Below are 15,736 nucleotides of genomic sequence, written 5' to 3' on the forward strand. Positions count from 1 at the left end.
AGGGCGCTCGACCACTCCGCCAGAGCCCCTACCGAGTTTAGACGCGAGAACGTGTAGCTATTTGGCAACAAGTCGACGAAATGCTCCGCGACGACATCATCCAGCCGTCGAAAAGCCCGTGAGCATCTCCTCTTGTCCTGGTGAAGAAAAAGGACGGAACCCCACGTTTCTGCGTCGATTATCGTCGTCTGAACAAGATCACGAGGAAGGACGCATACCCCTCCCACGAATAGACGACGCATTGGATCGGCTCTGCAACGCTAAATACTTCTCGTCGATGGACCTCAAGTCCTGCTACTGGCAAGTAGAAGTCGACGAAAGAGATCGCGAAAAGACCGCCTTCATCACGCCAGACGGCCTCTACGAGTTCAAGGTTATGCCATTCGGACTGTGCTCGGCGCCTGCAACGTTCTAGCGCGTCATGGACACGGTTTTAGCAGGACTGAAGTGGCAGACCTGTCTCGTATACTTGGATGACGTCGTCGTCTTCGCCGGAAATTTAGACGGTCACCTTAGGCGGCTTGCGACAGTACTAGGGGCCATCAAATCATCAGGGCTCATTGTGAATACAGAAAAGTGGCTCTTCGTTTACGACGGCCTTCTGTTCCTAGGCCATGTCATCAGCAAATCCGGAGTACGCCCCGACCCGCAGAAAACAGCTGCCATCGCAAAGTTCCCGCAGCCCATTGACAAGAAGGCAGTGCGTAGATTCCTTGGCATGTGTGCCTACTACAGGCGCTTTGGCAAGGACTTTTCACGCATCGCTGAGCCGCCAACACATCTAACCAAATCTGATGTCGAGTTCAAATGGCAAACGCCGCAGGCCGACACATTTCAAGAACTAAAACGACGCATGCAGTCACCACCGGTACTGGCACATTTCGACGAAGACGCCGATACCGAAATCGACACTGACGCCAGTAGCCTGGTCCTCGGTGCCGTCCTGGTCCAGAAGAAAGACGGACATGAACTGGTGATATCTTATGCTTGCCGGTCGCTGTCAAAAGCGGAAGGTAATTATTCTACGACTGAAAAGGAATGCCTCGCCATCATTTGGGCTACAGCAAAATTCCGGCCTTACATATATGGCAGGCCATTCAAAGTCGTCAGCGACCATCACGCATTGTGTTGGCTAGCTAACTTAAAGGACCTTTCAGGATGGCTGGCCAGGTGGAGCCTCAGACTACAAGAATATGACGTCACGGTAATCTACAAGCCCGGACGAAAACACTCAGACGCCGACTGCCTATCACGCGACCCCATCGATCCCCCACCGGAAGACGACGAGGATGACGATGCCTTCCTCGGAATAATAAGCGCAGAAGACTTCACTAAACAGCAACGAGCAGACCCGGAGCTAAAAGGTCTGGTCGAGTATTTGGAAGGGAACACCGATGTAGTACCTGGGGCATTTAAGCGCGGATTGTCTTCGTTCACACTACAAAACAACCTGCTCGTAAAGAAGAACTTCTCACCAGTCCGCGCCAGCTACCTTCTTGTTCCGGCAGCGCTGCGTCCAGAAATATTGTACGCCCTACATGACGATCCAACCGCTGGGCACCTCGGATTTTCCCGGACGCTGTCGAGAATACAGGAAAGGTATTACTGGCCGCGTCTGATCGCCGACGTCGCTCGTTACGTCAAGACATGCCGAGACTGTCAGCGACGCAAGACACCACCGACAAGGCCAGCAGGATTACTACAGCCGATCGAACCTCCTCGTCGACCTTTCCAGAAGATTGGAATGGATTTGTTCGGGGTCGTTTCCGACGTCAACATGCGGGAATAAGTGGATCGTCGTGGCGACGGACTACCTCACCCGCTTCGCATAAACGAAAGCTTTACTGAAAGGCAGCGCAGCCGAAGTGGCGCAATTTTTCGTCGAGCACATCCTGCTGTGACATGGTGCCCAAGAAGTCCTCATAACTGACAGAGGAACGGCTTTTACAGCAGAGCTCATCCAAGCCATTCTGCAATACAGCCAGACAAGGCACAGGAGGACAACTGACTACCACGCGCAGACGAATGGTCACACGGCGCGCCTGAACAAGACCCTCGCCGACATGCTAGCAATGTACGTCGACGTCGAACACAAGACCTGGGATGCCGTCCTGCCGTACGTAAAATTCGCTTACAACACGGTGGTGCAAGAAACAATGCAGATCACGCCGTTTAAGCTGGTTTTACGGCAGAAACCCGACGACGACGCTCGACGCCATTCTGCCGCACGTCACCGACGAAGATAATCTTGACTTCGCGACCTTTCTCCAGTGCGCCGAGGAAGCCCGACAACTCGTCCGCCTACGGATCAAGAACCAGCAGCGTACCGACAGCCGACACTACAACCTCCGACGACGCTTCATCGAGTACTAGCCCAGTGACCGCGTTTGGGTTTGGGCCCCTATACGCCGACGAGGACTGAGGGAGAAGCTTTTGCGTCGCTGTTTCGGACCGTACAAGACCATCCGACGTATTGGCGCACTGGACTATGAGGTCGTGCCAGACGGCATTTCGCTGCCACAGCGGCGCCACTCACGACCTGAAATTGTCCACGTTGTGCGACTCAAGGCGTACTACCAGCGTTGATGAACTTTGGGACTTCGCGTAACTGACCTTTGGACTTTCTTTTCGTTGTTTTGTTACTTATGTTTAGTAGGTGTCCTTTTGTGTTTCGCTCTCTTATATTTGTAGCATCGGGACGATGCTATTTAAGAGGGGGGGTATTGACACGTGTACTTATATTTATCGGGCGACCACGTTTCGCCGCCTAACAAATCTTATCGCACAGCGCGGGACGCGCCTGCGTGTATCCGAAGTTTCTGGAAAGTTATCGATGCTTCTATCCGTAGTCTGTTGTCGCCGAACCTTGTGTTATCTGATTTATTCGCCTGACGCGAATGGTGTAGAACTTTGTGGAAGGCACGCGGGTCCCAACGATTAGTCTGGAACATTCGACGACTGCTGTATAAAAGCCGACGCGCTTGACCCGCTGATCAGATTTTCGACGATCGCCGACCGTGTTCGCCGCTATCGTTGTGCTTAAGTGTAGCCTGTTTTTGTGGGCACAGGTTCGCCCAATAAAAGTTAGTTTTGTCTTTCACAGTATTTGCTACTGTGTTCTTCAACGTCACCACCACGTGACAATATATAAGCGAGGTGCGTGGTCGTCAGTCGTTAGAGAGTGATTCGGGTATAAAATATTCGGCGCGAACTCCATCACATTAAATACAATGCGCTCTACGGTAGTTCTTGGACGCCTTATACCGATTCTCACGCCATGACGATGCAAACAAATTGTGTCACGTGCCGACTGTCACCTTCCTCGAACTGCCAACGTTCTTTACCCATCGTAGTTGCTTAGTGGATGTAGGGTTGGGCTGCTAAGCACGAGGTCGCGGGATCGAATCCTAGCCGCGGCAGCCGTATATTGATGGGAGTGAAATGCGAAAATGTTCGTGTATTTAGATTTAGGTTAAAGAACCCCACCTACTCCAAATTATAACGGAATCCCGCACTACCACGTGCCTCATAATCAGATTGTGGTTTTCGCACGTAAGACCCCATTATCTATTTTTTACCATTCCTTAAGGATGTCTTTGGGGGTCGCACAACTCTTGAATACAAGTGTCAGGAGTTGCGCGCGAATTTTTAAATATGTGGGTAGCCATTTTGGCGTTTGATATCTGCTAGTCGACATTGCGGCTATATTATATAGGTGGAACGGAAACATAGTAGACAATATTGAGAACAAACAAACCCCACATATATTACTGCACTATAATCTTAAATAGTGATTTTGTTTCACGCGCATGGATAACCGTGACAGGACAGTACTTTCACAGCTAACTGGAAGTACTGTACATGCAATGCCCAAAGGTGTGCCTGGCACCGTGGCCAGTAAATTGGACCCAATATTGTGAGCAGCTTCGGCCATAGTATGTTAACGGACTACCACACAGAGACAGTTTGTACAATTCTTGTGTCGTGCCTTTTGCCTCAAGGTGCAAAACCAACTTATTCATGTATCCATATAAATAGTTATGCACATCTCAATTTGGAGCTCTGCGGTAACCCATGAGTGTGGATAGGAAAGTCGCTAGGGAAATAATTGGGGGCACCTTAACGAAATCGATAAGTCAAAATCAAAATCCGCCCACGACGGCGTCTCTCTTAGACGCTGTGCGACGTTGGGAATTAAGATAATGTGGCGACTGAAGAAAGGCTGCTTCGGGGTGCTTCCAACGATGTGAAAGCGCCTGTAAAACGTGGTTCAAAAAAAAAAAACCACCACAGCAGGGTACTACAACCTATCAACACACGTACGGATGTATATCGGTATTCCTTTTTTCCTGATGTAATTGAACTATAGAACAAACTGCCAAGTGATGTTGTGGAAAGTGTGAACGTGCAACAATTTGAGCTGGGTGTCGATATGTTATTGAGAAATGGTGTACAAATTTTGAATTCTGATTCATGATTGCTGAATGAAGTGCTTATGAAATGTCTATGTTCTTCTTCCCTCCCTGTAACGACCCTCACTGGAGGGTTAACAGTATGACCAAATAAATAAATAAATACATAAATTAACCTAGCTTGTTTACTCCTTGGTATCAAAAAAGATGGAAAAGAAAATAAGAACGGTATCAAAAGCCCAGAATCAATTGTTGCTCGTCGCGACTGAACGCTCTTAGGATGATAAGTCATTTCCAGGCGACGAGCGGCTCCGCTTTATCGAGAACACCGATAACGCCGGTGGGACAAGTATTGTGGCGAAGTTCAATACGCAGGGGTATCTTTTAATTATTTTATTTTTGTTTTGTTGACGTTATCACGCGTCACCGCGGGAAGTTTGAAAACTTAAGGTCAGTAAGCCACGTGGTGGCACTCACGCGAACTAAACCCTGGTGTCCAGAAAAGCTGGATACGGAAGTGTTAAGGCGCTTCAATTGTCTTTTACTGCTTCGCTTGTAGTGTACCCAGACGACGGAACAAATACGTGTTTTCCATGCCGAACGAAACCTTATCTGATTAAGCGTAACGAATTTCAACTGCCAACATCTTGGCTGCGGCACACGGGCGAAAAATGCTGAGCTTTTTCTCAAATCCGAATTATCGTGTTCACATAATATGAATTTAGAATAAATTGCTTTCTACGTCTGGTCACAAGCAGTGCACCTTGATCGATCAGACAGTTTTCGAATTAAAAAGTCTACCTATTTTCACCCAACAAAATAAAACAAAAACAAAGCCATTGAAGCCGACCACTGGATTCATCTGCGCAAATTTGAGATCATGGGGCTCTGTATAACTAATAATAAGAAGCAAACATTCGTAATCCATCGCCTCTAAACCCTGACGGTACGACTGGCAAGTACTAGGGCTAAATTTTGGAGACCATATAGAAGTGTCCAGCATGACAGAGCCTTTCTCGAAACACCTAAAGCTCCAAAAATTGAAAACGGATCTACGGAATAGCGCCGAATGGTCTGGAAGATTTTGCTGATGAAGTGTCATTATAGAAAAATAAAGTACAAGCGTCAGTCGGGAATTAACGAGCAAAACAGTGCATGACGGCAACTTGATAGATTTGAAGCAGATGGCGCCTACTTCAGTGGCTCCGTCATGTCTAATATCGTTCCCGACCAGTCGTCTGCCCGCCTAGTTCATCTGGAGCCAGACGAGGTTCGGAATTATTGTGCGCAGAACAGTTTTTTGTGGAGCCATTCGTTGTGTGGATACGCCATAAGAAAGCTCTATGTGAACTAAGACAATTATTAGTCGCAAAAAGAAAATACGAACGACAAGAAAGGTAGCGCCAAATGTGTTAAAATGACAACACTTAAACTTACCGTAACGGGCCATTGTGGTTCCACTTCGGATGCACTGGCTGTCACAAACGCCGCGCCTATGTTTACGCCATTGAATGGTTGGTTGTCTCGGAAACAGAAGGATTGACCCTTCGTTGCAGCTGCCAAAACTTCAAGTTTTTCGTCAGCTTCTCTTCCAATCGCAAATGAGTTCACTTCGATGAGGGACTTCACGATGTTTGGCATGACGCTCGCCACATAAGGCGCCGTGTTCTCTCGGCCGTCGGTTATCAGGAGAATGCTGGAGCCATGTGGAGGATCAGACGGTGCAGTGAGCACCTGCATGTGAAGGATATCATTCGCTGTACTGAATATTTGCATGTAATAGATACAACATCACTAACTCATAATGAGAAGCAACAGTAATGTCAGTGTCGAGCCCTTTGTGCAGAGGAAATGTGAAGGTATTCAAATAATTGAAAAGGGAAGCCTCTTAAAACTGTGCACACATATGTTAGCTTTATAGCTTCTGCAATCTTACATGGGTCCATTTATCGCTAATTTTTATATAAATTCTAGTAATACTATATTGTTATACGAACTATATCGTTATATTGTTATGGCCATATTGTTGTACCAACCAAAAGTATTGTGCTTCACATCGTCATTGGTGATATCTACAGTAGGTAAGGAAGCTTTTTCCATTTCCTTTCTTTCTTCTGCTGTACCGTGTATAATAACCTGTTTGTTTCTTTTTGTAAAACTGTGCCCCCCTGCTTTGGTCTCACTGAGACTAGCACTATTGCAAATAAATAAATAAATCGGCAATTGTAAGAGATCAACAATGCGATTAAGAAGAAAGTCTCAGCCCGGCAACCAAAGTTTAAGCATATGTCTTGGTTTTAACGGTAGCTACATTTTGATTTTTTTTCTCCAGAGAGCTTTCACTCCCTTGTAAAGCAAAAGAAGTGCTGAGTCCTATGATGAAACCCTTTCTACAAGTGGGTATTTCTTGAAATGCAGTTTCGCAGTCTATTTGCTCTAATCAACATAGCAACGTAAACTGCGGCGCTCAACCTTCTCATTCGTGCATATATGGGTCGCTGTGATTTGAAGCTGTTGCAATCTCATTGCATTTTTCGTCATTAGTGCTCAACGATTGGTAAAAAAGATATATTTGTAAAGTTGCAGTTCTGGCCGACAGGCAAAGCATCGATTACGATAGCAAACTAGTGGAAAGCTATTCGAAGTGATGAAAGTAGTTTTACCGGGCGTATATACTTGTAAACAGAGGCATACTAACTAAACTAACGAGCATGGTGTCACCCATCAAACAAGCAAGCATGAAGAAGCGTGGCAGCAGCTTAAGCAAGTTGACATTCGTGGTGCCTCTTGCATCTACGCCAACTAGGACGAGAAAACACACCGGCTAGCGGACTCTGTCCTGGTCACAGATGGCTTTCAATATACAGCAGCCTTGGCCGCCAGGAGTAGAAAGCGCCCCGCCCTCCGCCACCTCCGTACCCTCCGCGCGGGGCGGTGCGCAGACCGGAATACGGCGCGCTTCCTCCCCGCTTTCTTCCCTTGCGTCCACGCGTTTCAGCCGTGCTCGCCCGCTCACCATCGCATGCTTTCACTCGCACATACAGCGTATGGCGCGCGGCGACGATTTTATCGCCCTTGGAATTTATACGGAACCTCACGTCGACGGCGACGGCAAAAGGCGCTTGGAGTGTCTATATAACTGCTATCGCAATGAAACAAAGAAATTAGGCCGCGTTAACTTTGCCTGTATTTAACGAGAGATCGCAAATTTCGCGAAACACTCGCCCTGGTGGCTTAGCGGCTATGGTGTTGCGCTGCTAAGCACGAGGTCGCGAGATCAAATCCCGGGCGCGGTGGCGGGATCTGGATTTCCCGTGCATTGGGGGCACGTGAAAGATCCCCTGGTGGTAAAAACTAATCCGCATGGTGTGGCAATTAGCATACATATGCCTGCATAATGTTACGTGTGGAAAGACACAGACAAAAGATGTTATTTACACGCTATTTACACTGGAGCCAGGCTGACACTCGCTCGTGCCAAGCGCACCGACCAACTTCTTCGTCGTTCTCGCGGCGGCTCGTCTCTTGAGCATCGCTCAATGATATCGTAATATTACCCCCCGGTGGCAAAAGCACCGTCACGATGCTGTTAAATATCCAAGGTGCATGGAGAGTTGTAGGGCTTGAGTCGGGCAACGTGGACAATGTCACTGGTTGCCACAGCGGAGGACGTAGTGGGCGTGGCTAGAACGATTTCATAGGTGACATCGGTCACTTTGGGTATCATGTGATATGGGCCTGTGTAACAGGAAAGCAGTTTTTCACAAAAGCCGACTTCACGCGATGGTGATGAAAGCAACACGAGGGCGCCGGTTACAAAATGGACATCACGGTGACGGAGGTCGTAGCATTGTTTCTGCTTGTCTTGAGACACTTGTAGACGAGCACGCGCAAGTTGGCACGCGCAAGTTGGCGAGCATGGTCAGCATGGGTGTTTGTATCACGGGCATAATCACTAGTTGAAGCTGTGGCGGACGGAAGCACAGTGTCCAGTGGTAGCGTCGGTTCGCGGCCATACAAGAGGTAAAATGGGGAAAAGCCAGCAGTTTCGAGACGGGAAGAGTTGTATGCAAAGGTAATGTAAGGTAGAGCCAGGTCCCAGCATGGTGGTCGTCTGAAACGTATTTCGATAGCATGTCTGTAAGGGTGCGGTTCAAACGCTCAGTGAGGCCGTTCGTTTGGGGGTGGCAGGAGGTGGTAAATTTATGCTGTATTGAGCAGGCAATAAAGAAAGGCGTCAGGCAGGGAGATACGATCTCTCCAATGCTTTCACAGCATGTTTACAGGAGGTATTCAGAGAGCTGGATTGGGAAGAATTGGGGATAAAAGTTAATGGAGATTACCTTAGTAACTTGCGATTCACTGATGATATTTCCTTGCTTAGTAACTCAGGGGACCAATTGCAATGCATGCTCACTGACCTGGAGAGGCAAAGCAGAAGAGTGGGTCTAAAAATTATCTGCAGAAAACTAAAGTAATGTTTAACAGTCTCGGAAGAGAACAGCAATTTACAATCGGCAGCGAGACACTGGAAGTCGTAAGGGAATACACCTACTTGGGGCAGGTAGTGACGGCGGATCCGGATCATGAGACGGAAATAATCAGGAGAATAAGAATGGGCTGGGGTGCGTTTGGCAGGCATTCTCAGATCATGAACAGCAGGTTGCCATTATCCCTCAAGAGAAAAGTATATAATAGCTGTGTCTTACCAGTACTCACCTACGGGGCAGAAACCTGGAGGCTTACGAAAAGAGTTCTACTCAAATTGAGGACGACGCAACGAGCTATGGAAAGAAGAATGATAGGTGTAACGTTAAGGGATAAGAAAAGAGCAGAATGGGTCAGGGAACAAACGCGAGTTAATGACATCTTAGTTGAAATCAAGAAAAAGAAATGGGCATGGGCAGGACATGTAATGAGGAGGGAAGATAACCGATGGTCATTAAGGGTTACGCACTGGATCCCAAGGGAAGGGAAGCGTAGCAGGGGGCGGCAGAAAGTTAGGTGGGCGGATGAGAATAAGAAGTTTGCAGGGACGGCGTTGCCACAATTAGTACATGACCGGGGTTGTTGGAGAAATATGGGAGAGGCCGTTGCCCTGCAGTGGGCGTAACCAGGCTGATGATGATGATGATGATGATGATGAGCAGGCACGCATGACGTCGTCAATGACTTTGGCCAAAAAGGTGCGGCCGCGGTCTGTAAGCAATTGACGCGGTGCACCACGCATCAAAATGATATCATGTAGGATGAAGTCCGCAAGATCAGTTGCACAACTGGTCGGAAGAGCACGGGTTACGGCGTTAGCGGGTCGCGTAGTCCGCCGCGACTGCAACCCACTTGTTTCCTGATGTAGATTCCGGAAATGGGTCGAGAAGGTCCAAGCCGACACGATGGAAGGGCTCGATAGGGATGTCGAGCGGCTGTAGCGAAGGTTCAGAGCAGGGGCATCAGCGGTAGTGGGTTCATGGCGGGTGGCATAGGGTACAGAAGGTCCAAAGGTGCGGGAATAAGTGGCGGCGTATGTCCGAGGAGGTGGCGGCCATCGGTTGCGGCAGTGACGAGCGACGTGGCCGATGCGACAGCAGTGGAAGCAGATCGGCCTGTCATCAGGGGTACGCCATCCGGACGGGTTGCGGCGAGATGTGGCAGAAAAGGACTGGCGGGGACGAGTCGAGGAGGGCTACTAGATAACTGGGGAACGCTGGGTCGAGACGAGGAAGACACGGTGTTCGGACCCATGTTATCAAATTACTGTCTGACGACGGCTTGAATCATCGTAATGGTGGTCGCTAGCGGATCGGGAGGCGTTGTGGAGAAGGCTGGCGAACAGGCGGCCTCGAGTTCGCGGCGAACGACATGGGTGACGTCGTCACAGGTGGTGGTCTGACGCGGTCGACCCTCACATGTCGACGTAGCAGCCATGTTGGGTAGCCGCGCAATGTGGGGTGACATACGGCGGCTCTTAGCCTCTTCAAGGCGACGGCATTCTTTTATAATGGCGTCGATAGTCGAGACGTTGCCGAAAACAAGCAAATTGAAAGCGTCGTCGGCGATGCTTTTTAGCACATATGCCACTTTATCTGCTTCGCACATATGATCGTCAGCTTTACGGCATAGAGCCAAGACGTCGAGGATGTTGGAAACGTATGGCTCTGTAGATGACGGAACACGAGACGCAAGAGCCTTTCTCGCGGCAGCCTTGTGCCCAATGGGGTCGCCGAACACTTCCCGTAGCTTCTCTTCAAAACTGTCCCAACTGGTTATCTCGTTGTCATGCATTTGGTGCCACACGCGTGGGGTGCCGACGAGATAAAAGATGATATTCGTGAGCATAATCGTTGAGTCCCACCTGTTATTAGCGCTGGCATGTTCATAGAGCTTGATCCAGTTGTCGACATCCTGTCCCTCCAGGCCAGAGAACACACCTGGGTCACGATGTGGCGCAACCGTGACGATTGGAGCAGTCGGACAAGCCGAAGCCGTTGCAGAGGCGGGCTCGTCACCGGGCGGCATGGTGACAAGCTCGGTGTGCTGACCACTTCGGAGTTCCGTGGTGAGAACGGGGATCGCTGACCTCCACCAGAAATGTTACGTGTGGAGAGAGAGAGAGAGAAAGACACAGACGAAAGATGCAATTTACGCGCTATTTACACTGGAGCCAGGCAGCCAGGCTGACACTCGCTCGTGCCAAGGGCACCGACCAACTTCTTCGTCGTTCTCGCGGCGGCTCGTCTCTTGAGCATCGCTCAATGATATCGTAATAATATCTACGTAACCTAGCCATGCATTTGCTATAACAATAAAACTAATTGTCTGGTTTAAACGTTATTAAAACGACGAAAAGCGAAATGAAAGTTGACAAACCGATAAAACCGTGCTAGTCCTTCACCAAATCGGGCTAGAACCGCGCTTTACCGATGGTCTACTGTGCATTGCGTCATCGGCCCGCACAACTTTTTCGGGCATTTGGGTACACGTACGGGATTGCACTTAGGAGTATTGGCTATATAGCATTGCTCAAAGCCAAAGCAGGGGATGTGGAACACTCTTCGAGCCCCAGAAGTGACTGCACAGCGAAGGTGTTGAATGTGATAATATTGAAACCGTAAGACAAACTACGAGTGTTTATTGGTAATTTGCCTGCTACAACACTCGCGTACTTATTGACACCTGCAGACAAAGGAAAGTATGTTTGACATCCACCGACTCGGCGGCGAGATGCGCTGTCTAAACTAACAGCACGTAACCTTGACTTTGAAAACGTACACTTTAGCCTATTTGGCAAAGCATCGTTTGCGTGAAAGGGAGGACTCCCACTTGCGGCCCATGTAAGCTCGCATCAACTTTCATTTCACTTCACCTGATGGTTTCCAGACTTCAATTAAACACAAGTAATTTCCGCTACGTCAGCTCTGGTTTTGTCGGCTTGCTCCCTCACACTTATACATTTATTCTCAGACACTTCGTCTGTTGACTATTCATGTCATGTATGCAGCCGTATCAATTATTTGCGCTTACTGAGGCAAGCTAACAATCTTCACACCAATGAGAAATGCTCGTAGCGTTTTTTTTTTTTCATTTGCGATGCCCGATCGTGTATACAACTTCCTCAATAACACAATACTAACAGCCCTACCAGAGATCATTATTTACGTTGGCTTCAACAAAGCTGATTTGTATAAGCTGGTTCCGTGCCGTAGATGTAAAATGCTCGTAGCTTTTACACCTTACCCTTAGAATAGGTCTCGAGCAGGAGCTCCCTCGTTCTGTCCGAAATAAACGCGAAGCGCGCATGCTCAAATATTGACCAGACTTAGAAAGCCCGCTCCTCTGTTCGAACTTTCCAGGCAGGCAGGACCAACGCTAAGCATAGGCGACCGGCTAAGCTATCGTTCGTATCGCATCCTGCCGTCTGTATCTCCATCTTGACCATGCAGAGAGACGGAAGCGAGTGCAGATAAACACTGCCGCCTTAAGCTCAGAACGCTATACCAAGCAAATGAGGAGGAAAAGACATACCTTCAGTGCCAGTTCAAGTCCACAACCAATACAAGTTGTATCATCAGGACTTAGATCATCCACTTGTTTAAGGAAGTGTCGCCGAGTGCTCGAATTGACGACGGTCATAGGGAAGGCAACTCTGGCTCTTGCGGCGAATAATACAATAGCCAGTCTCCTCAAGCCATCCGGTATAGCTCTTATGTAGTGCGTGGCAGCCTCTTTCAAGAAATTAATTCGATTCGACCCCTGCGATATGAAAACATCATCATCATTGCCATGATCACCAGTAGCAGAAGCCGGCTAATTTATTGTCTACTACAGAACGAAGGCCTCTTCTAACGATCTACAATTTACCCTCTCTGCAGAAACTATGCTTTACACTTTTTTTTAGTCTCGGCCAACTCTTAGCACTGAAGAAATCATGCAACACAAAGCAATTTTCACTTTGGTGGTAACGGGCCATATTTTTTGCCGCAAAAGCTTTTGAGCTAGCACTTCAATCCATACACTTCGAATAATCACTGTCTGCGAGTAGGATCAGATTGGGTTGGGAGGACGCCGACGTTAATGTTACGTCTTCGGAATTCCAGTGCACCATAAGGCAGCCAATCCCGTGTGCTCTTCAACGGTTCCTTGCATCTTTCCTAACAACGGCCGTTGACATTTCAACTCCTCGGACAAGAAGCCAGCAATACGTCATTCCTCTATTTCTATACTCCGGCCACTACGTATTCTTTGCATATACCCTCTATAGACAACGAAGGCCGGACAGACTCATTAGGATGGGTTCAGTACAACCGGATCTGCACAATGTATGCGGCTCATACGCATGCGAAAAAAATCATTCTTAGCCGTGCGATTTGCGGCGCCAGCTTTCTGAAAGCTAGCAGAGCAGAAAGCAGAAAGGGAGAGGAACCGCTGTTCGAAAAACAGAGAACCGGAAAATGAGGACACAATGCCTTCAAATGAGGCTATTGGTTCGTAACGCACACACACTTTAACGCCTTGTAAACACTTGCGCTGTGAATGCTGCATAGCGAAGGTGCAAAATAAACAGAAATATTAGAGGTTGTGCTATTAGGTTAAAACACCCAAGAAGCGGCACGCTTGTTTGGAAAGTGTGCGAAAAAGCGAAGAAAAGCGGGCGTCCTTATGATTGTCGGATTTTTCTTCCTTGTTAGTTGCATTTGTAACGGACTACGCTGGTTGTCGCCAGGGCTAAGTGAGCGGCAACAATTTCTATATTGAGCGCGGCGTTGACGGGTCTTTCTCTCTGCCCAATATGAGCCTTATCGAAGACCAAAGGCACAAAATTAACTGTCCACTGAGTAAGAAAGAAAATGCATATATATAATTTTTATTGGGCAGCTGAATATTTCCTTATTAGACTTGAAAAACCTTTCTCTGAATGCGTTCAGGTTGCATAATGCTGCGTTTACTGTGCGTGTTCCATGAAATTGCTGCCCATTCAAGTTTTACTGCCATACAAGCGTTCTACGCCGGATGTTTAATACTGGACAGCAGGTTTTAAATTTTTTAGAAGAAATCGATAATGTCTTAAGTCCATCGACAAAACGCAGATGTGGGTCTTTATTCAGACAGTTTATTCTGCATGGGGACACAAAAGTGAGAGGTATATATGACCTGAAATATTCCACCGTTTTCCCGTGGATAGGTACGTCCTTTATGAATGTTTTCTTTTATACTTGACCCAAAACATTTTTCGGTTTCTACCTTTTATTATGTGTACATTGATTATCAGCGCACATGCTTTAACAGTACCATCTACGGAATCATGTGAAGCAGCGACTTTAAGAACAAGGCGAATGATTCGCCAGTAGACGAATGAACAGATCACCGAGCGCCTCAATGAACAGATCACAAAGTACGTGAGGCGCTTGGTGTTGCCGCCTATGCCTCCGCCAACCGCTGTGGCATCTGCACTGCTGAAAGGAGCAAAGCTCAGTCCTGTTTCTCACATGAAAGCCGGCGTGCCGCAAAGGAACTGAGTGGAGAGGTGGCCATGGCGAGTGGCAGAGTTGGTTTGGAAGTCTTGGTCTTGTGGGCGTGCTCGGGTAGTCAGCCGGGGTTCTGGGCTGGCGGCGTGTCCGCCGTACCCAGCGGGAGTGATGAACCAGCGGCCCGACGCTTCTTGGGATGGAACTTTTGACTCACACTAAGCCCACGTCGTTTCAGCTGCTCCCAAACTCCTACCGCAACTTTTAAGCATGAAAAACGTTCAGCTCCCCTTGTCGACGAACTTCAAGTGGCCTTGACTCAAAAGCCACAGCCATTACCCGGGCACTAGAACGGAAACATCCGGGCATCTTTGCGAGAACAAAAGGAGGTCATCCAGGCAAACAATCAAAACTTCAGAAATTACTGTCTCTGGCTCCCGACCCTTTGTACAGGGCCTATCACATAGGCTAGTTACTGCCCAAGCAAGTTACCATAAAACATTCGAGCTCTTCCTAATGTTTCTTCACAACATCTCTCAAGTAGAAACTTATAGTACGGTGAAGCTTTATTTGTTATTTCCAATAGCAACGTACAAAAGGAGATAGAGGACACCTGATTGCCATGTTTTGGCGCGGAGACATGGTTGCTTGTGCTCTTTTGAACACGCCAGCGGTCCGTGAGTTCCACGGTGCGGGTTTTGAGAGACCTCGAGAGATGGCGTCATGCTGTGTGGCGCCTCCTTCAGTTGCTTTTGTTATAGCTGGGCAGAATTCTCTGTTTCCATGGCGTCTTTAGCTGCTTCTCCTGCCGCTTTCAGCCGCTTTCCTTCTAGCTGGGCAGCGCCCATATGGACCAGTGCACAGTCTGGCGTGGTTCGGCATGGTGCGGTGTGGTGTTCTGGCATGTGCCATTGCGAACATGCACTACACCCATTTTAAGTTTGTGTCTAGTATCATGCCCAACCAATGTTCTTTTGCCTGTAGCCATTTCATGCTGACATCACATCATCACATCTACTTTCGATTACGGGAGAGTCAGCCGTTTTTAAAATCGTTCAATCGCGAGTTTAAGGCAAGTCTTGCGTATTATTTTTTTGTGCTGCAAGTGTAGTGTTTCTGGCGCCTATTGCCATTTGTATTTTCTTTGCACACTCGTTTATTTCTCTTTTACGAGCAAGCGTACATGCTTCCGCAGTGAAATCGGTGAGATTTAAGTCGGAGGCGTCCGTGCTGGAAGAGAAAGTGAGCGCCGGAAGTTCATCGCGCATCGAGGTGGAGAGGAGGAGCACGTCGGGAAGCTATGGAAGAACGTGCGGTAGAGGGGAGAGGAGGATGGAGGCGGAGCGTCGCGGGACTAGTGTG

General features: G+C 48.3%; 1 protein-coding gene across 1 annotated transcript in view; it reads right to left on the reverse strand.

Moving 5' to 3' along the window:
- The window catches only part of LOC135905086 (calcium-activated chloride channel regulator 4-like), a 118,392-nt gene that overhangs the window by 46,721 nt on the left and 55,935 nt on the right, over positions 1-15,736 (reverse strand). Inside the window, exons 8-9 of the mRNA XM_065436058.1 lie at positions 12,435-12,662; positions 5,850-6,146 (exon numbers count right to left, since the gene is read on the reverse strand). Of these exons, the coding sequence (XP_065292130.1) occupies positions 5,850-6,146; positions 12,435-12,662 (525 nt within the window). The remainder of the gene's footprint in view (positions 1-5,849; positions 6,147-12,434; positions 12,663-15,736) is intronic.

The sequence above is a fragment of the Dermacentor albipictus genome, chromosome 6 (genome assembly GCF_038994185.2).
Source record: "Dermacentor albipictus isolate Rhodes 1998 colony chromosome 6, USDA_Dalb.pri_finalv2, whole genome shotgun sequence".
NCBI lineage: Eukaryota > Metazoa > Arthropoda > Arachnida > Ixodida > Ixodidae > Dermacentor > Dermacentor albipictus.